General features: G+C 41.8%; 1 protein-coding gene across 15 annotated transcripts in view; it reads left to right on the forward strand.

The window, feature by feature from the left end:
• The window catches only part of CADPS (calcium dependent secretion activator), a 470,398-nt gene that overhangs the window by 115,806 nt on the left and 332,692 nt on the right, over positions 1-21,900 (forward strand). For all 15 annotated transcript variants that reach the window (XM_088021921.1, XM_088021929.1, XM_088021901.1 and 12 more), the window contains exon 3: positions 10,601-10,933. In XM_088021921.1, coding sequence (XP_087878047.1) covers positions 10,601-10,933 — 333 coding nt within the window. The remainder of the gene's footprint in view (positions 1-10,600; positions 10,934-21,900) is intronic.

Genomic DNA, 21,900 nt, shown 5'->3' on the forward strand with positions numbered 1-21,900 from the left:
AAACCAATGGATATCCTTCTAAATACATGTTCAATCTCTCTCTCTCTCTCTCTCCCTCTCTCTCTCTCTCTCTCTCTCTCTCTCTCACACACACACACACACACACACACACATTCCACCCCACCATACCACACCTTCACATTCCAGTTTGCTAATGGTAATGATTTTTTTTAAAGATTTTATTTATTTATTTGACAGAGAGAGACACAGAGAGAGAGGGAACACAAGCAGGGGGAGTGGGAGAGGGAGAAGCAGCCTTCCGGCGGAGCAGGGAGGCTGAAGTGAGGCTCAATCCCAGGACCCTGGGATCATGACCTGAGCTGAAGGCAGACGCTTAACAAATGAGCCACCCAGGTGCCCCGGTAATGATATTTTTTGAAAAACAACTTTTCCTCAAAAAGTTTGGAGAGGACTATACTAGAAAAAGTGGTTTCAGGCATTGGCTTTGTTTTGCCAAAGCAATAATGTTTTTTCAACACCCTAGAGTGGTAAAGAAAAATTTTTTAGGAAAAAGGAGTAGGTAGCTCTGTTCTTTCTCCATCTGTACCCATCCAGCCCATCTGAACCCCACTGGCCAGCATTAGCTTCAAAGCCACTTGGGCCTGGGACTTGAGCTGGGCCAGGGTAAGGGAGACCAGTGTTCTCTCTGGCTCTGAGAGCATGAAAGCTTATTTTATCCTTTCCTGGTGGCCCTGATCACCAAAGCCGATCAAGCAGGACAGCAGATTAATCCTTTAATCTCTTGCATCCTGGCTTTGAGGGCTGGGCACTGAAGTGGGTGCTCTGAGATCTGGGAGATCTGACTGAGTGATTCTGTCCCGTTCCCACAGGTGTGGGAGACATCAGAGAGCTCACCCATTTCTATGGGGCCCCCACACCTTCCCTAACTCTCAGTGCCTTTGACAAATGTCTAAAACATAAGCCCTCCCATCCTGCATTCTCACCCTCACTCCCCATCTCCCTGCTTTGTTCTGGTTCCTTTGCATGCTGGTCCTGGTGTCAGAGAAAAGAGGTGGATGGAAAAGATTTATAAAACCTCTCACTCGGAGCCTGCCTGGAAGGAAACATGGGGGTTTGGTGGGAAGTGGGGAGGTAGAATGAGGCAGAAGATGTACACACACCGTTTTAGAATGCTTCTGCTGATGTCTGGGCTTCAGCCAGTGACACTGCTCTGATTGAGTTTGGATTTATTTTGTTCTTAGCTAATCTCTAACAAAGGCCAGGTTGGTTTTTTTCAAACTAACTTTGACTGCTGTTATAAAACAGAATTTTGTATTTGCTAGCAGCAAAAACTGATGGACTGGTTAAATTAAGCCCTAATAATAATAATTAATAATAATAATAGCAACAACAACAGCACAACAACAGCACAACAACAATAAAAGGTATCAAAGGATATAACCAAACTACAGAAAAAAAAGGGAAACCGAACAGCTTGACCTCAGGAAGTCAGGCGGCAGGATATAGCAGACACCCCATCGCTGGTATGACTCTCCTCCAACCCTGTTCCATTCTTGTGCCATCCTACTCTGAATCTGACTAGCTGACCTCAGGTTACAAGCCACCATGGCTAAGGAAGGACATACTCCCATGCCTGATAGTCCCACTGAGACTGTGCACAGTGGCAAAGACACTCTCAGGCTGAGGCACCGTGATAGAGACGGGAAGGATCTTTGGCAGGCATAAACTGCAGGTGTCCTCAGCACTCGATGACAGTGTATTCAGGCTTTATGATTGACTTTTTTTTTTTTTTAAATCTCATTAAAGTAGAAGTCAGGTCATATCTGGCTATTTCTCTGAAATGAAGCTATGTCTTTTCCAATAAGCAAAACCACTATAACTCCCCAGTGGCCTTAGAACAGATGTCTCCCTAGGAGAAGAGTAACCATCCATGGTAAAGATATTTATTCTCATGGGGAAAGTGGAGCAAGGAAGGGGGCAGCAGAGGTCAGAGTGGTTTAGGAGTGGCTTAGGAGGTTTAGGAGGATGTGTCATGTCTGCAGGAGGTGGGGTTGAATTCTAGCTCTACTGTGCACTGGCTGTGGGACCTCAGCCAAGGCTGAGCCTCGGTTACTTTATCTGTACTAGGACCTTCCTGCATAATTGTTGTCAGGATTAAATTACACACACACACACACACACACACACACACACACACACACACACACACAACCTCACCCTAAATCTGGCACCTGGAAAGGGCCATCATAAATATAATAAGTTTAGAGGGGGAGGATGGTGGTCAGTATACATCTGCTGCATAGAAGTAATAGGAGAGAGTTGAAAATTAATAGATCAATCCACTCCCTAGTTTCAGGGCCTGGGTGTGGGGTAGGGGAGGTACAAGGTCGAGCCTGGGGGCCAGGGTACAGAACTAGGAAATGGATGGAACTGCTTTTGCTGCTAACCTACCACCACCTACTGCTTCTGAAGTCCCAGATCTGCTTCTAAAATTTGCCCCAGTGTCCTTTACTTTTGGTGAAAGGTATCTTTCAGATCCAAAGGTGCATTTTATTTTAGAAACTGACATGCTCCTTGCCTCAGTGAAGGTAAAATTTGTACTTTTTCCATTTGGGAGAGGTGTTTTAAGTGATTATAAAGTAAAACATAACATAAAATTATAAATATGTACGACAGAAATTATAAATTATAAAATTATAAAAATGATGTAGAAAAGAATCTAAAGCAAGTGGTTAGAAAACCACCTGTAATCCCATCACCCTAGACAACCATTAAATGTGGGTATGTATCTTTTCAGGTATCTTTAATGTGTCTATAAAGATAGCTGTTTGATTTCCAAATTAAGATTATCAGGAAAATAACTACAAAATATTACTAACCCACTTGTTTCATTTAGCACAGTGGGTTTCAATTTTTTCCCTACCTCTGCACAGTCACACTTAGGACATATTCTCATCAGTTTCATTACCTGTACCGTTCTTAATCCAGCGTCCTGCTCTCATCCCCCAGCTTCACTTTACCTCTACCATTGGAATTATCTGCCTTGACAGTCTATCAGGACATCTTTTGATGCTAATGAGAAAATATTATCTTTTTTCATGGCTGCATGATATTCTATTTAAAAATAACTGCTAACTTTTATTACATTCAGTAGTAAATATAATAGGCACCTTTACAGACACTATGCTCACCAATTTTTTTATTTAAATTCATTTAGCCAACTTGTAGTACATCGTTAGTTTTAGATGTAGTGTTCAAGAATTTATCAGTTGTGTGCAACACCCAGTGCTCATCACATCACGTGCCCTCCTTAAGGCCCATCCACCAATTATCCCATCCCCCCACCTACCTCCCCTCCAGCAACCCTCAGTTTCTTTCCTATAATTAAGAGTCTCTCGTGGTTTTGCTCCCTCTCTGATGACCTCCCATTCAGTTTTCCCTCCCTTCCCCTACAGTCCTCTGCCCTGTTTTTTATATTCCACATATGAGTGAAACCGTATAATTGTCTTTCTCTGACTGACCTATTTAGCTCAGCATAATACCCTCCAGTTCCATCCACATTGATCTAAATGGTAAGTATTCATCCTTTCTGATGTCCTAGTAATATTCCATTGTATATATGTATGCCACATCTTCCGTTCATCTGTCAATGGACATCTCAGCTCTTTCCACAGTTTGGCTATTGTGGACATTGCTGCTATGACTACTGGGGTGCAGGTGGGGTAGCTCTATTTTTAACTTCTGGAGGAACCTCCGGACTGTTTTCCAGAGTGGCTGCACCAGCTTGCATTCCCACCAACGGTGTAGGAGTTTTCCCCTTTTCCACATCCTCACCAACATCTGTCGTTTCCTGACTTATTAATTTTAACCATTCTGACTGGTATAAGGTGGTATCTTATTGTGGTTTTGATTGGCATTTCCCTGATGCCAAGTGATGTGGAACATTTTTTCATGTGTCTGTTGGCCATTTGTAATGTCTTTTTTGGAGAAATGCCTGTTCCTGTCTTCTGCCTATTTCTTGACTGGATTATTTGTTTTTTGTGTGCTGAGTTTGATAAGTTCTTTATAGATCTTGGATACTAGCCCTTTATCTGATATGTCATTTGTAAATATCTTCTCCTATTCCATAGGTTGGGAGTTTTAGTTTTGTTGGCTGTTTCCTTTGCTGTGCAAGGACTTTTTATCTTGATGAAGTCCCAATAGTTCATTTTTTGCTTTTGTTTCCCTTGGTTTAGAGACGTGTCTAGCAAGAAGCTACTGCAGCCAAGATCACAGAGGTTGCTGCCTGCGTTCTCCTCTAGGATTTTGAGGGATTCCTGGCTCTCACTTAGGTCTTTCATCCATTTTGAGTTTATCTTTGTGTATGGTGTAAGAAAATGGTCCAGTTTCATTCTTCTACATGTGGCTGTCCAATTTTCCCAGTGCCATTTATATGCTCACCAATTGATATGCATTGTGTCTGAATCCTCATCCAAATCCTACATGGGAGGGTTGTTAGGATTCCCATTTGAAAGAGGCGGCAGCCAAAGCGCAGGAAGATAAAGTAACTTGCTCAGGTAACAAAGCCAGCTACTGGTAGAGTTGGGACTTGAACTCTGGGCTGTCCGATGTAGCATTCATTAGTAGCAACCAAGTTGTTGTGGGTGTTTTTAAACCTTATTTACTCTAACATCTAGGTATTTTTCTCATTTATGTTGAATGACATGCTTTTATAGAGCAGAAAAGGATCAGAAAGTGGGAGCTGGGCCAGCTTTCCCTTGTACCCTGTACAGTCCTTAAGGGCTGATGTTCACCTGTGTTCCTAAAACAACCTTGAGGTTGCTTGGCTCTGGCAATGGAGGGAAGGACTGATGGATGAGGTCAAGTCACTGAATTGACTGCCCTTCACCATTCTGTATTTATTTGTTTATCTTCCATCTCCAATTATGACCTGTCTGGGAAGTTGGCAGAGGAGCAGGAAGGATTTATGGATGTGCCACATAGAACTGTGCCTGGGGTTGAAGTCTCTTGCAATAGCCACCAAAAAACAAAACAGGAAACAGAAACACCAGCTACAGCTCCCACGACAAATGGGTTTCCAGGGTGGTTTCAGAGACACCCAAGCACGTCTGTGCTCAGGTGCCGTATTCACTATAGGTTGAGGCTGGCCCAGACCCTTCTAACACTTCCCTTCTGACAGACTACAAAAGCCAAGACAGATGATGTGCCTGGAAAATTGTTTTCTGCTGCCACTTTCTCTCCCCATGGCTGCCTTGCCTCCTGTTTGGCACTTCATCTCTGTTGTCTCCTCAGTCTCCAGCCTCCTTCCTCATGCTCCTGACATTCTACTCATCTCCCCTCATTCTGGGGCCTGGCAGTCATATCTTATCTCTAGACAGATGAAGCCCTCTGTTTTTCAAAGTCCTTTCAGTTTGATCCTTGTCAAAGAAGGCTGGCTGAATTAGCCCCATGTGACAGCAAAGAAGAGTGAGGGTTCTAGAAGTTAAGTGACTTGGTCATCCACTAGTATTTGAATAAATATTTATTGAGTGGATACTTTATACAAAGAAGGGTCTACGTGAAACAGACGATGTATGCAGGATCCAGGGGTCACCCAGTGAGTTATGGATGCCAGCTAGGAGCAATGTGCCAGCATCCTCATTTCTTACCCCTATTGTCATGTCCCTTGGAATATCTAGCCTCAGTCCATTGTTTTAAGAAACCAATATATTGTGCTTCCTTATTTTCCCTTCACCTTCTTGCTCCCATCCAGATATAATCTCAATAAGGTCTCTGCTTTGAGACATCTACTTTGTTCGTGTTGTTCATTCACTCATTCTTAACACAGCACCAACTATGTGGCAGGCACTGTCTTAGGCACTCAGAAAAAGGAATGGGAGAAAAAACAGCTACAACTCCTGCCTTCCTGGGACTTACAGTCTAGCTGGAGCTCAGATATTAACCAAACAGTCACAGAGAAAAATGACAGCTATGGAAGGGCTTTGGGGGAAAGGAATATGGTGCAAAGAGCTTATAACAGGGGCCTGCTCCAGGGACACTGGTATGGACAGATGGGAGGGGAGTACAGGTGCTTTGTTGATCAAATATTTTAAATCACTGATGTTCATTAGAGCTGACAACAAATAATTAACCCCTTTGAACCTTCACCACCATCATCACTCGTCGGTGCTCCTGCAAGTGCCCCCCACCTGGGCCCCTACCTATTCTCTTAACCCCCTTCAGGTTGGTTTTCTACATTAAAGCCAGAGAATCTGAACTTGATCATGCCATGTCCCTGCTTAAAACCTTCAGTAGCTTCCCAGTGCACTTCAAATGAAGACCAATAACCTTAATGGGGCTTCCCATACCTTCCACCACCTGGCTCCTTCCTGCCATTGGTCACACCCCACCCCTCACTGCCACAGCCACAATGGCTCTCCCTATTTCCTCAGACACTCGGGATCTTTACACATACTGTTCCTTCTCTCTGAAATACTCGTTCACTCTCTTTTTACTTACCCATCATTTACGTATGATCCCAAAGGAGTTTTCCTCCAGGAAGTCTTTCCTTACTCCATACTGGAATAATTTCCTATAGACACCTTATAGACACCCATGGTCCCATGTACTTCCCCTTGAAAGCACTTGTCCCAGATTATACTATTTCTATGGGATTATTAGGATGATGTCACGGAGGCATGAAGGCTGGATCTGCATCTGTTTTGCTCACCACTATATTGCTGGTACCTGGCACAGGGACTTCTACCTAGTGAGTGCCCAAAGACAGGACGAATGTGATCATGAAGAAGAGTATAAACATTACAACCAAAAGGGCAACCTCAAATTTTTTTAGTTCAGTTGTCTTCATGTACAAGTAAGAAACTGGAGAACCAGAGAGGGGAGGTGACTTACCCAAAGTCATACAGCAAGTTAGTAGTAGAACTGGCCTGGGACCATGGTTTATAGCTCCTGCCTCAATGCTATACTGCAGAAACTTCTTCCTCTCTTTGCTTCGAAACTTTGATGTTTTTTTTTTTTTTAAAGATTTTATTTATTTATTTGTCAGAGAGAGAGACAGAGGCAGGCAGAGGGAGAAGCAGGCTCCCTGCTGAACAAGGAGCCCGATGCAGGACTGGATCCCAGGACCCTAGAATCGTGACCTGAGCCGAAGGCAGATGCTTAACCAACTGAGCCACCCAGTCGTCCTGAAACTTTGATGTTCTTTGAGACCCAGACCTATAACTGGGATACAATGTATTAAGTAGATGGAGAAACTATCTGCATTAAACATTACAGATTTTCAGGAAAATTCTTTATTTCATTAAAGCTCACAAGGCCTAAGGATTTAGTTGAAGCTCTTTTTCTACAGTTGATTTTTAAATGAACTCTAAGGTCTCAACTGAGTACCAGTTAGTTCCCAGGCACAGAGAAGCAGGCCATGGCCCTTGCCTGTGAAGCAAATCCTCAGCCCTCCTTCTTTTTAAATTAGTTCATTAATTTAGCAGTAGATGGAGAGCACCTTTCTCCTCCCTGAGGAAGTCTTTGTGATGAAGCAGGAGGCAGCGAGATGTCCCCCAAGCACTGCTGTCTCCTGGCTAACAAGGGCATTTCCTGAAATCTGACAGGGGAGTGAACATTTGTTCTGCCTCTGGAAGGATATTTATGCACCTTCTGAAGTGTGACCAGGACACAGCTCAAAAATGTCAGATGTTTCCTCCTCATGAATATGAAGCAGCAGTTTCACCACCTTGTATTACACCCCAGAACCATGTAGCTTGTGTACACTTCCAAATGGTGGGCACTGGAGCAAAAGTAAGCTGTTCTTAGTGGAGAGCGTGGTCCCAGGACCTTAGGCAGCACAAGCAAAACAACCAGGGGTTCTTCACCAGACAGAAGAGGTTCTCCACCAGGCAGGCGAGACCCTTAGGGAAGGAAGGAGCCGGGGTGAAATTACCTTGTAATCAGCCAGTTTGAGTTACCAAGAACAAGTCCCCACCCCTCTCTGGAGTCTTGGTTTTCAGTCTATAAGATGGACTCACTATAATGCCTACCTTCTTTATTCATTTGCTTTTAAAGTGCCAGGCTCTATACGAGAGGTAGATGACATTGTGGGGAACAAGAAGGGCACAGCCCTAAAGGAGTTCACATTTCAGGAAGGGAGACATTAAATACATATTTACCCAATACTTGTTCAATTTCAAGTGTGGTGAGCATCATTGAGAGACTAAAATGAAATATAAATGGTGGTTAACATGTGTCAGACCTCGTGCCATGTTTGCACATAACAGTAACAGCTACGCTGGGGTTCTCGTCCAAGATGGCGATGTGGGGAAGACCCTGAGCTCACCTCCTCCACAGGGACAAACCAAATCCACACCCATTTATGGAGCAATTCCTCCTGAAGTAGAACTGAGGGCTGACTGAATAGCTTCTGTATGACAAAAGCTGACGAGACCACACAGAGCACAGTTAAGAGACAGGGACAGGGTAACGAAAGGGACTTGCGCCCCCAAAGCTGCCAACTGCAGAAGGGCGGGCCCGGACTGAGGGACCCGGCGGGCACAGAAAAAAGCCGCAGTTTAAAAGGGCAACGAGAATATAAAGGAGCTAGTCCTAGAACGCCGCCGGCTGGTCGGCGAGCTGCCGGAACTCTGGGTCGAGAGGCTGGCGAGCCGCCGGGTTTACGCCCCCTCCACGTGACAGGAGCGCGGGGGGCGGGGTGGGGGCCTGGACGGCAGAGCCCGCTGGCCGCCTCAGCAAGCGCTGTCCCCTCAAGGCGGCCCCAGCCCTCCACACACCCGGACACCCCTGGTTGGCGCTCACTATAGCTCTAGCTGCGGCGACACAGCAGCCCAGAACACTCTATGCCCACACCACTTGGGCTTCAGGCAGCTTGCTAGGGCACTGCTCCGGGACCTCGTGGCCCATGCCCGCTTCGGCCCCCAGCCCATCCCCAACCCCCATGAGGGCACCCCCTGTGCAGAATGCCCCAGGAACCCCAGTGCATGCCCGCCTTCGTTCCAGCCCCCCAAGGACCTGGGTTCCAGGTCTTGCATGCCCTGCATGGAGTGCCTCAGGCAGGACCTCACCTCAGCTCTAGTCACCCCACTAGGGCACCCCCTGCAGTGAGCACTCTGAGACACCCTGGCTTGTAAGAGTTGGTGAGGTCGTGGAGAAAAAGGAATGCTCATGCACTGTTGGTGAGAATGTAAACTGAGGCAACCACTTTGGAAAACAGTGTGGAGGTTCCTCAGAAAATTAAAAAGAGAAATACAATATGATCCAGTAATTCCACTACTGGGTATTTACCCAAAGAAAACAAAAACACTAATTTGAAAAGATATATGCACCCCTATGTTCAGTGCAGTATTTGCAGTAGCCAAGGTATAGAAACAAAGTGTCCATCAGTAGATGATAATGAAGATGCAGTGTGTGTGTGTGTGTGTGTGTGTGTGTGTGTGTACATGTACACCCTTGAGAATATTACTTAGACGTAAAAAAGAATGAGATCTTGGGTGGCTCAGTTGGTTAAGCGACTGCCTTCGGCTCGGGTCATGATGCCAGGGTCCTGGGATCGAGCCCCGCAGAGGGCTCCCTGCTCAGCAGGAAGCCTGCTTCTCCCTCTCCCAGTCCCCCTGCTTGTGTTCCCTCTCTCGCTGTGTCTCTGTCAGATAAATAAAATCTTTAAAAAAAAAAAAAAGAATGAGATCTTGCCCATTTGCTACAACATGGATGGACCTAGAGAATATTATTCTAAATGAAATAAATCTGATAGAAAAAGACAAATGCTATCTGATTTCACTTATATGTGGAGTCTAAAAAATAAAACAAATGAATAAATAAATAAAAAGCAGAAATGGACCCATAAATAAAGACTGAAGGTTGCCAGAGGACAGGGGTGGGAGATGGGCAAAGTGGGTGAAGGGGAGTGGGAGATACAGGCTTCCGGCTATGGAATAAGGAAGTCCTGGGGTAAGAGGCAGAGCATAAGGAATATAGTCAATGGTATTATAATAGAATTGTATGCTGACAGATGGTAGCTACGCTGTGGTCAGTGTGGCATAACATATAAACTTGTTGAATCACTGTGTTATATGCCTGAAACTAATGTAACATTGTACGTTGACTATCCTTCAATGTAAAAAGTCAAAAAAATAATAATAACCATAATAACAACCCATATGGCATTACCATGGGCCACTTTTTAAAGTGGTTATCATATATGAATCCATTTAATCCTCATTTAAAAATACCTATGATGTAGAGACTACTATCATCCCATTTTATAGATGAAAATATTGAGGTACAAAGAGGTTAACTTGCTGAGAGAAACAACAGCCAATAAGTGGTAGAGAAAGAATCCAAGCTGTTGGAGCACAGAGTCTATGTAGTATATGCTGCCCCTCATGATATTACTGTCCCAATGTAATCCTTTTAACAACCTGGTAAGTACTATTATTATTTTCATTTTCCAGATGTGGACCCAAAAGCAACACATGTAAGTGACTTCTCTGAGTTCACACAACTAGGAGGTAGTGGGGCAGGATGCTGGTCCCTCCCATGATGCCCATAATGGTGGTCAGCCCAGTCCTCAGCCCTAGGAAACTGGTATTTCCAGGGCTAAGTCCCTAATATCTTTCCTGTCCCTATTCTTGCTCAGGTATTCCTGAAGAGTGACCGTGTGGCCCGTATGGTGCAGAGTGGGGGCTGCTCCGCCAATGACTCCAGGGAGGTCTTCAAGAAGCACATCGAGAAGAGGGTGCGCAGCCTGCCTGAGATTGATGGCCTCAGCAAGGAGACTGTGCTGAGCTCCTGGATGGCCAAGTTTGATGCCATCTACCGTGGGGAAGAGGACCCCAGGAAGCAGCAGGCCCGGATGACAGCCAGTGCAGCCTCTGAGCTGATTCTGAGCAAGGAGCAGCTCTATGAGATGTTCCAGAACATTCTGGGGATCAAGAAGTTCGAACATCAGCTCTTATACAATGCATGCCAGGTAAGGCGTCTCTCACCTGGGCCCCAAGCTGTGACTAAGTAGGGTGACATTATTACTTCTGTGTGCCCGAGGCACTGTTGTCTTCATGGGCCACTTCTTGATTAAAAAAAAAAAATTAAAATTATATTTTATAATTGCATTGGTAAAAATTTAATATAAACCAGGCCAGAATATGTTCATGTTTATCTTCTGGTTTTAAAAGAAATGAAAACATTTTTGTACACGCTTAAAAGTCCTGTGGGCCCTAGGCACTGTGTATATCCTAATAGGTAAGTTGGTTTTATGAGTATGGTCTGACTCCCATGTGTTGAAAAAGCTAAAATATCAAAACAGTTTTTTAAAAAGATGGTTTTGCCTTTAAAATATATGATGTTTACCAGTTGAGCGGCTTGTACTTCCTCAGCTAGGGTGACAAATGGACTTAGTACCTCATCATCAAGAGTAATTATTTAAAATAGAAAGCTTCCAGAAGGTCTGAGTATATCGTACCAGTATATTACTCACATCATGAATTTCCAAGTGGATTTGAGGGAGCTAGCTGAGACTCAGCTTGGGCCCACTCAAAGTGGGCCTGTATTTTCTCTAGATCAGGGGTTGTAGGAGTGAGGTGCTCTAGATCTTCATTTCCTACCTAACCTTTCCATTATTCATTCAACAAATACTTGTTGAATGAAGTGCCTACTTTGCAGTCTTTACAAATTTTCCTCAGTGTCACTTGGGAGCATTTTTAAAATTCACATTCCCAGGCCTGAAACCTAGAGATTCTGATTCTGCATTTTCAGGACAGGGCTCAGGAATCTGCCTTTTAGGCAAGAGCTCCCTTCCTGGTAGTTTTATTGCCCTTCGTTTAAGAAGCATTAATGAAACTCAGCTGTGCTCTTGATTTCCCTGGGCTAATTCTGCCCCTAAGGTAGGTTAAATTAAGACACTATAGTATATTGGCCGAGTTGTGCCTTACTCGGAATCAGACAGACCAAGGTAAATCTTAATATGACCTTCACTAGCTTTGTGGCCTTAGGGAGTTAGTTAACCTCCTCACACATGAGCTTGGGATGAAATTTTTATAAGGATTCAATGTGTACAAAGCCCAGAGCAACATGGGGCACTTTATAAATGGTAGCAGTTATAATAGTCTACCAGAAGAGGCAAAAAGTCCACAGACAGTATCAGAACAGTGCCATAAATGGTTAACATAAGAACTACAAGATTTTGAGGCTTCTTTCTGCCTTCATGGCTACCCTCTAGTTGAAGGCAGCAGCACCTCTTACCTGAATGACCACAGTGTCTACCCAACTGGTGACCCTGCCTCCTCTCTTGCCCCACAATAACATGCCCACCGCACACCAACTAGTGCAGGCTTTTTAAAATATAAATTGGATCAGGTCACTCTCCTGTTTAAGACATTCCAGTAGCATCCCAACATCTTTAGAGTGACATCCCAACTCTTTCACTAAGGCTTGAGGCAGTGCATGAACCACTCTTGCTCATAACTGTTTTCCCCGCATGCTCACTCACTGGGCTTCTTTCTGTTTCCCCAGCACACCAAATTGGTTCTGGGCCTTTGCATTTGCTCCTCCCTCAGTTTAGAATGCTCTTTGCCAAGACCTTTGCATTAATGCCACAGCTTAAATGTCAACTTTTCTAAGATGTCTTCCAAGACCACCCCATCAAACGTTCTTTCTTGCCTTACATCTCACAGAGTCACTATCCCATCCCTTGTTCTATTTTTATCATAGTTTTTACCACTGTTTTCCATTCCTTCTTCATCTGTTTTTACCTGTTTATTACCTGTCTCATGCTCCACTCCTATCCTTCACCAGAATGTTAGCCTTGTGAAGGTGGTGACTCATCTTTTGCCTTATTTGCTAATATTTCCATAAAACAATGGCATGAAAAATTCTTGGCACATATCGGGTGCTCAGGAATTGCCTACTGAATTAATAAATGAATGATGGCAGTTTATTCTAATTGGTAGATAGGGTCTTGGTATCAACCATGATAGCTCACCCAGAACTTTCTGGATGTTTTAGTAAGTAGGAATCTGTTTATCATTTCATAATATAATACAGATATTGCATTCAAAGATATTTCTCACATCCTATTTTCTTCTCAGCCAATTTTAATTCAGAACACTGATTGCCAACCCAAAGGTAGAAGTTTTCTTTGATGGGTCAATAAATATTTTGAAATGACCAGATAAATCTCAATATGAAATTAAATTTAATTTTTCTTTTTATTTAAAATACTACTGCATCCCACATGGTGCTTTTAGAATGGGGTGAGCAGATGGTATTCCCAACCTCAAGAATATGGGTTGTCAAATCACCTGCCTGGGTTATAAGTAACGTTCAAAATCACAGAGCTAGTTAAGTGTTCCTAAACCTGTTAGTCACAGAATGATTCCAGAGATTAATTTTTCTTCTTCTTAAAAACAGCAGCATTATTGGAATGAATGCATTGTTATGCCATTTCTCGTCTCAGTGTTTTTGAACTTGTTAAATAGGGTTAAGTGGCAGGATTATGTTTTCCCCTGAAAAGGAATTATTTAGATTCATAATCTCAACATGTTTTCCACAATCAGAAAAAAACATACAGTTACTCTTGTTGACCTAAATAAAGAGGTAAACTGAGGCAAGTTCAAACTTGTCAAAAAGATGAGCTTATTCGGGAATAGGAGAGGAATTGCAATTCCAGACATGCAAACTATAGTAAGCTACAGGTGAGTCTGTTGAAGGTTTGGAGTAGGCTCTATTTACATCAGTCTCTCAGTCCTTAAGTTTTGTTTTCCTAAGGACACATGCATGAAATTTTCCGTTTTATGTGCTCTGTTTCCATTTTATATTGAAATTCATCACATTTCCTCCTTTTGATCAAGATCTTTTTCAGAAAACACTTCTGATCAATTATGTCATTCATATGTTGTTTGCTAATTTTTTTAAGTGTAATTGGATTGCAGGTAGATTGTATTCTATGTCCCATGGAGCTTAGAGGGTAGTCCTCAGGTGTCTTTTCCCATTAAGCTGAGGAGGACTATCATCAGGTGTCTTGTCCCATGGAGGAGGGAAATGATAATAGAGTTTCACTCGCCTCATTTGAACAACAAGAGGATTGCAAAATGAGAAATCTCAGCCATGTCCCTCTGAAGTACACGGTTTAGTTTCCACTGTCAGTTGGATTCCAGGAAAAGCCTTTGAAAGGAGAAGAATTTTATTTTGTACATACGTTTGGGAATAAGGCATTTGTTTACTAATACCAAACAGTAGAAATTTAATTAAAAAGATTAAACTGAGGATCAAAAGCCCAATGATGACTATTGATTAAAATGCACTTTTCAACCAGCTTCCTCACTTGCCTATATTTAGTAGATCAAAAATGCCCCAAGTTCTAGGAGCTTGGCCAGCTTCTGCTAGCAAGTTGATATTGTCCTTCATTATTTTTAGTTCTTGTGTTATTTTCCCTGACTTACTGACATAAAAACGAAGTTCTTCTTCAAGTAGGGCACAGGTTCCTCTCGTGAGCAGTGAGAAGGTTAAGGGCTCTGCAGTTTTTGTAGCACTACTTCAGCAAGGCTGTCTATTTGAGTTTGTTGATATTCAAAAGCTCAGATAGAAGCATTGAAAGTGGTAGACATAACTATAGAAAGATTGTGAATTGCTTTTTCAAGGTCTGCTACTCCAACCCAAGCTAAAAAGGCTCTGGTGAAAACCTGCCCCAAACCCTTTCTATCTACTGTAGGGTTATATGTAGGCATCCATCCAAAATCATAACCTTCCCAGTTCTGGCACACCCTTTTAAGTAGATAAAGGACCCCAGATTAGGTATATAAGCAGTGGAGGGAAGAGTTTTTCTAATTTCATTGTCAGATGTGAGGCCAGTGATCCCAAAACATCCCTTCCAATTAAGGGGAAGTGTAGAGTTCGTGTTTCTTCCACATAAAAAGAAATACCCAATGTCTTCTAAGGCACAGTTGGTCTCTTTGCCCAGATATTTTTCCCTGGAATAAAAGAGGTGATCTCATGATCAGAAATATAATCATTATAATCATAATCTGATTTACTAGCATTGTGGGAATGATTATGTGAGTACCTTAAATTTCTGTAGATCTGAAGTTACAAGAGAGCTGATCTAGTGTAAATAAGATTTTGGTGGCGATATAGAGGATTTCTACTGCAAAAGTAAGTTGAATTAAGTTTCCACCATTCCCCAGATTTTTTGTTAATTCCCAATGAAGTACCATTGAGTTGGGAGGACATTAGCTTCCAGTTTTCCAGTATTATTAGTTTTCATTGCCCCACCATAAAGATATATTAATGGAGGCAATGATATAGTCTTCTAGATTCCAGCGGGGAGTGAATTCATGTTCACCTGGATTATATAAAATGGTATAGTTACAAATATTTAGTGGGAGCCGTCCTAGAGTTTTGCCATTCCCATCATTATGTTTTTGAAATATAACAAAGATTTTGGGTAAGAGTCCAGACCTGAGTGAGGGTTATCCCATTATCAATAAGGAGTATCCAAAGGAAAGCCATAATATTTGGTGCCAGTCTTCTGAAAGGGAGGACATGTGTGATTTCCAAGCTATCAAAGGAAAATCCTATATCCTTACCAGGTAGGTTTTGCCATCCTTCTAAAGAAGGTGGCCAGGCCAACAAGTCACATTCATCATGAATATTATTTGCTCATGCACAAATCCAGCAATCAATAAATTTAGCAGAGGGGCACCTGGGTGGCTCAGTCATTAAGCATCTGCCTTCAGCTCAGGTCATGGTCCCAGGGTCCTGGGATCGAGCCCCACATCAGGCTCCCTGCTCGGCAGGAAGCCTCTTTTCTCTCTCCCGCTCCCCCTCCTTGTGTTCCCTCTCTCTATCTCTGTCAAATAAACAAAATCTTAAAAATAAATAAATTTAGCAGAATCAGAGAGTTATTAAGGGAGGGATAAAAGGATGTGTTAAAGCTAAAGTAAAGAATGGTAGGAAAACTAGGGAAAGAATAATTGAAAGCATGAATGACATGATTTAACTAAATATAGAGTGAGACAAGAAAGGAAAAAAAGGAAATTTATACAGGCCTGGTCCAGGTATCTTGTCTATTTTAGACTTCAGGTACTTCAGTCCCTAGAAATTTTCAGTTTCAGGTCACCATTGGGTATATAGGTCCATTCAGGTTTTGGGGATTTTGTTTAGATGTGGCGCCTGTATCCAGGAGTCTATTCCTTGAATGTGGCTGCACAGGACTTAGTTAAGGACACCAGGGAGGAGCCTTTCCAGCAAGGTTGAAGAAAGTCTTTTTGGAGATGTATTTTCCAATAGATGAACTCTTCAGGCTGCAGGGTGTGACGTTGGATGTCTTCATCTCCCGGGAGTGCACTAGGGAAAGATTGTTCTATCAAAGTGTGGTTATTTTTTATGGACTTGATCAGGCCCTTGCGAGCTTGAAGTGTATCCCCCTTTATTAGTTGTGGGACAAAAAAAAGTGAGGTCTAGGTGTATCAACCATCCTGTAATTATTACAAAAGGTAAAACTTCTATGTATCCCAATGGTAGTAGATCTAAGATTTAGAAGAACCAATGGTAATTCTTTTGGCCAGAGTACTTGGAGGATTTCAACTAATTTAGCTAAGTCTTTTTTTTTTTTTTAAAGACTTTATTCATTTGACAGAGAGAGCACAAGCAGAGGGAGAGAGAGGGAGAAGTAGGTTCCCTGCTGGGAAAGGAGCCCGATGTGGGACTCGATCCCAGGACCCTGGGATCATGACCTGGGCCGAAGGCAGTGGCCTAACCAACTGAGCCACCCAGGCGTCCCTAATTTAGCTAAGTCTTAATAAATCCATTTGTACATTTGACCAGTCCTAAAGACTGAGGATGCTAAGAACAGTGAAACTACAGAATTGGCCAAACAGAATAGCTTGTCGAGGTATTTGACCAGTAAAGTGGGTTCTCTGATCACTATGAACTTCAAGGGGTGTTCCGCAAGTAGGAATAGTCTTTTCTAATAGGACTTCAGCCACAGAAGAGGTAGTCACCTATCTACATGGGAAAGCTTCAGTGCAATGTGAAAACATGCAACCCATTACCAGAGCATACTTATATCCATGAGATGGGAGCAATTGTATGAAATCTATTTGCCAAACCTTGAGTGATTCATTGGGTAAATTAAAATCTTGGGGGCTGTATGAATAGGCTTCCCTGGATTACATTTAGGATAAGAGCAATCAAGAAAAGTACTTTCTGTGTGTGGCCTTGCCAATGTTTCCCCACCAATATTAATTTATGAATGTTACTTCATCAGTTGACCAATGATTTAATTCATGTATGGTGGTTAATAATGGAAATTTTAGATTTTCTGGTAGGAACAGTTTGTTATTTGGTCTGAATCAGAGTTTCTTTTCTTCGCGATACCAACAGCCTTTAGCTCTCCATCTTTGTTTTTCCTATTCAGAGCTTCTTTGTTCATGGGGGTGTTGATAGATTCTGGGGAGAGGTTTCAAGGGATCAATTTGGATCTTAACTTTGGGTACTATGAATTCTGAATATGTCCCTGCGGGATTTTGCCCATAGAGCAAAGGGATACGAAACCTAATAATGGGAATAAGTCTGAAATTTGATCTTCCCTGATTTGTAAAGTACTTGTGAAAGAAAAAGAGTTTGGATTTTCTTGGAGATTAAATTCGAGAGATTTAAGTTCAGGGGATTCTAACTCAAGAGTTATGTTCTCCCTTTCAAGAGAAGGAAATGGCAATACAATAATTTTCTAGGAAACCTTGTCCTAATAAGTGGTTGGGAGCTGATTCAATGAGGAGAAATGGAAGTTTATCTTGCAAATGTCCCAAGCAAAAGTGTATACATTTAGAAACAGGAACACACTGGTTTATTTAAGGCCCCCATTAATTAAATAAATACATTACTTCAAGGGGGGGGACTGTTTAATTGTAATGAGGTTGAGCACTGATGGAGTAGCTCTTGTGTTGTTAATATTATAAGAGGTTCATCCCCAATCTGGAGAGTAGTTTCCTCTAGTCTCTTTGATGGTAGAATGAGAAACAGTCTCTTGTGTTTTCTTGGAGCCCCATATTGGAATGAGTCTGACCCTTGGTTCTTGGAAAGTTGTCATCATCTGAATCTTTTTAATTTGTAGCAGTCCTTTCTCTGATGGCTGGGTTTTCTATGATAATGACAGAGTCCAGCAGGGAGAGTCTGCTTGGGAGATTTCAGCTGTTAAAGCTGGAGATTTAAATTTTAGTTACCCTTCTTTTGGAATCATCTTCTAGGGTGTAGGCTAACTGATGAGTTAGATTGACAAGATAGATCTCTGTTTAAATCACTTACAAACATTCAATTAAAGGCCACCCTGGGGGATTGAATGTCTATAGGGAGTTCAGAATTTTCTTTAAAAACAGTTTGGAGTTTGCTGTAGTAATCATGAACAGATTCATCAGACTTTTGGGTGCATGCCTGAATTTGTTGCAGTTTACTGGTTTAGGGAAAGCCCTCAGAATGACCAGATGCAGCCTTTTGGCTATTGCACAAGCTTGGTCATGTAAAAGAGCTGGTACTTGACTTAACACTCCATTAGCAGCTTTCGTCCAGTGCTTGGCTTGACCTTTTCCAACAAACATATAGACTAATTGATAAAGATTAGAGAAGCCAGGTTGATAATTTTGAGTGACAGTATTGAATTCTTCAACAAATCTATGAGGATCCTCAGTTACCTTGGGAAAATCTTTTGCTATAGCTCTAAATTCAGCTTTAGTCTGTGGTACGTAAGAAATTCATAATTTAGCAGGATTGTCAGAGAGTTTTAAGGTTCAGTTGGCAAGGTTTCAGCACTAGAGAAGAAGGGGAGTGGGGATAAAGGAAGGGGTTATAATAGGGCAAAGGTAGATCGAGCAGAGCTGGAGCAGTGGGATTAGGGGAGACCTGGCTGGTGCTGTGAGGGCAAGACTTCGGATGCTTCTTTATCTCCTCTCATTCCTTATTTGTTTCAGTTTACTTAAAAGTAGTGTTTTGTAAAGAGGCAGTTTCAGAGTCCTGAATACTTTTAGAAACCTCTAGGTACCAATTAACATAGCTATCCCATTCAGAGTGTTTGTTCTATTGCCATGGACTTCTAATTCAGTCCAGAGAAAAACAAGGCTGGGGAGACTGAAAGTTCCCCATAATGGCCACTGAAGTTCTAAATTATTAGTAAGGTGGTCCATTTAGTCAAAAATATACATGAGAAGAGACCACAGTTTTATAACATAAAACCAACTGGGAGCTCAGAGGGAGGGCTACCCTTAGAACAGTCACGTGATTGGGATTCCTCATTTTAGAAGTTTTCCTGAGAGTAAAAGAAAAGTTACTAAACAGCCTGATGGATGTGCGTTCAGGGTTGGAGGTTGTCTTTTATTTTACAGTGTGCTTTTCATGAGATACTTTTCTCCCTCTGGAGGACACCCTTTGCTCTAGTTTTCCAACTGGTAACCAGGTGTCCCTTGTTGCATAGAAATTATCTTGCGGTTGACAGTTCAGTCTGACCCTCTGTGACCAACTTATCCTGTCGTATTGGGTGAGGCTCTTGCTTTGGGGATTGGTCTCTCATAAGGAAGTGGTGAGTATTCTTGTAGCATTTATGTGGTCTACCCATGCCCCCAATTATTACTTATTTTTTCTCTCAAAACTTTTAAGATAATTATACCAAAATTCTCGTGTGCTTCCAATAAGAAAGCAAACAGTAGAGTAGTCATCAAAAAGGACAACGCCTTTCAACAGAGCTTGAATCAAAAAGCTCAACCAAAGGGAGGGACCTCAGAATCCAAAAGGAGACTTGCCAAATGAAAGTAGAGAGTGACTCATGGAAGCATTGGACTCAAGGGGCTCAGTGTGGAGCCTTGCTTCATTCTGAGGGTTGTCATTCTTCAGGGGTCATCTCCTTCCCATGCCACTTCTGACATCAAGGAATGTCGATCTAAATAAAGAGGTAAACTGAGGCAAGCTCAAAATTGTCAAAAGTTTATTTGGAAACAGCAGAGGAATTGCAGTTCAGGATGTGCAAACTGTATAGGCAAGTCCATTGAGGGTTTGAGGTAAACTGTGTTTATGGGGAGGGAATGTAAAGAGGGGAGTGTCTAGTTAGAGCCTGTTAAAATTAAAAACAAAAGGAGATCAGCTTTGAAAATTTCTCAAGCAGACAAAACCAGTCCAGTCATACAGAGCTCAATTCAGCTTATTTTGTGAGACCAACCTGCCCTGGGTCATGTCTTTTTCATGCCTCTGGAAACCGTAAGCAAAACTTCCCAAGGTTGATTTGAAGCAACCCCTGACCAACCCCCTATCATTTAAGAAAATTCCAAGATTATCAGTTTTCTGTAAATCGGACGTTTACAAGAAATCATTCTCCCAGTCCTTGAGTTCTGTTTTCCTAAGGGTAGGTGTGGGAGACTTACCATTTTATATCCTCTAGTTCCATTTTAGATTAAAATTCTTTTACATTATAAAAGAATAATGTCCTCTCACCCAAGAATAATAATAATTGTTCCCCTAGCTAAAAGAGAATTATAGGAAATGTAAAGAAAGTACTTCTTGGGACAGGATTACTTAAGACATGTAATATTATGTTCCATACTCCTTTACAAACAGTAAGCTTGCCTATTGCTTCACGGTTCACATGGGTAGAAATTAGGACAAAGAGCATATGCAGGTAATTCACAAAAGAAGAAATACAAATTAATTCTAAACACATGATGATTTTTAAGTTCCATGTATTCAGTAATCTGAGTTATATGAGTGTATTAGTAAGCAATGAAAGCATTGTTTTAAGTTAACATTGGTAATTGATAATACATTGCCAGATGTTACAGAAATGGGTGTTCTCGTAACTTACTATTAGAATAATTTGTTACTGTAAACTTTCTGTTGAGTAATCTGTTAATTTATAGGATAACAACTTTATAATAGGCAAACCTTTTAACCTAGCAACTTTACCTCTAGCAATTTGTTTTGAGTAAATACTCAGAGATGTGTACAAGAGTATGAAGCCCCCAGGCTCCCTGCTCGGCGGGGAGTCTTCTTCTCCCTCTGACCTTCCCCCCTCTCATGTGTTCTCTCTCTCTCTCTCATTCTCTCTCTCAAATAAATAAATAAAATCTTAAAAAAAAGAAAAAGAGTATGAAGCCCAAAGATGTTCACTGCAGCATTCCATATGACAGTAGAAAAATAGAAACAACTGTAATTCCCAATAGTAAGAGATTAATTCATTAGATTTTGGTTTGACCATGTGAGAGAATACTCTTCAGCCAATAAAACAATTGTTGAAGAAGAAATCTTACCACATGGGAAAATGTACATGAGATATTGCTAAGTGGAAAATCAAGCAATGAAGCAATATGAAGGCATACTCTCATTTTTATGGAAAAAGTACTTGATGGGCAAAAAGCAAAATCTTAACCATGTTTATCTTTAGAGCTAGCATTGGTTGATTTTAAGGTTTTCATTTGTGCTCCTCTGTGTTTCTAAATTTTCTGCTCTAAGCATATAGGTATTTTATCAATGGAAGCAAAGAACAAAAATCTTAACAAAGAAGCTATTAAAACCATAGGATAGGGAGAAAATTATCTTCTGCATTGTTTTCTAGACTTCAGCCGTTAATATACTGCCTTCATGATTTTTGCCATTTCCAAGGACTACCTGTATGATTACTTAATATTTCTAATTAAATGAATTCTTAATTCACTTTTTAACCTATCCTTATCTTTAGAAGTAATATATTCAAAATCACAGCTTTTATGTTCTAGTTTTTTTTTTTAAAAAAAAACAACATGCGTTGAAGCGAAACATAACCCTTAAAATAGAAGCTCTTCCTCAGTTGGCCCTCTTTTGTCATCTCACACCACCGGTGATGTGGGAGGCATGGCTGGGGCCACCAGTGCCCTGATATGCTGAGGCTGGAGGCACTGAGCTCTCTGACGCCATCCCTGAAAATAGCCT

The sequence above is a fragment of the Eumetopias jubatus genome, unplaced genomic scaffold, assembly GCF_037043125.1.
Source record: "Eumetopias jubatus isolate StellerSeaLion01/CBP00866 unplaced genomic scaffold, mEumJub1_p1.0 scaffold_1, whole genome shotgun sequence".
Taxonomy (NCBI): Eukaryota; Metazoa; Chordata; class Mammalia; order Carnivora; family Otariidae; genus Eumetopias; species Eumetopias jubatus.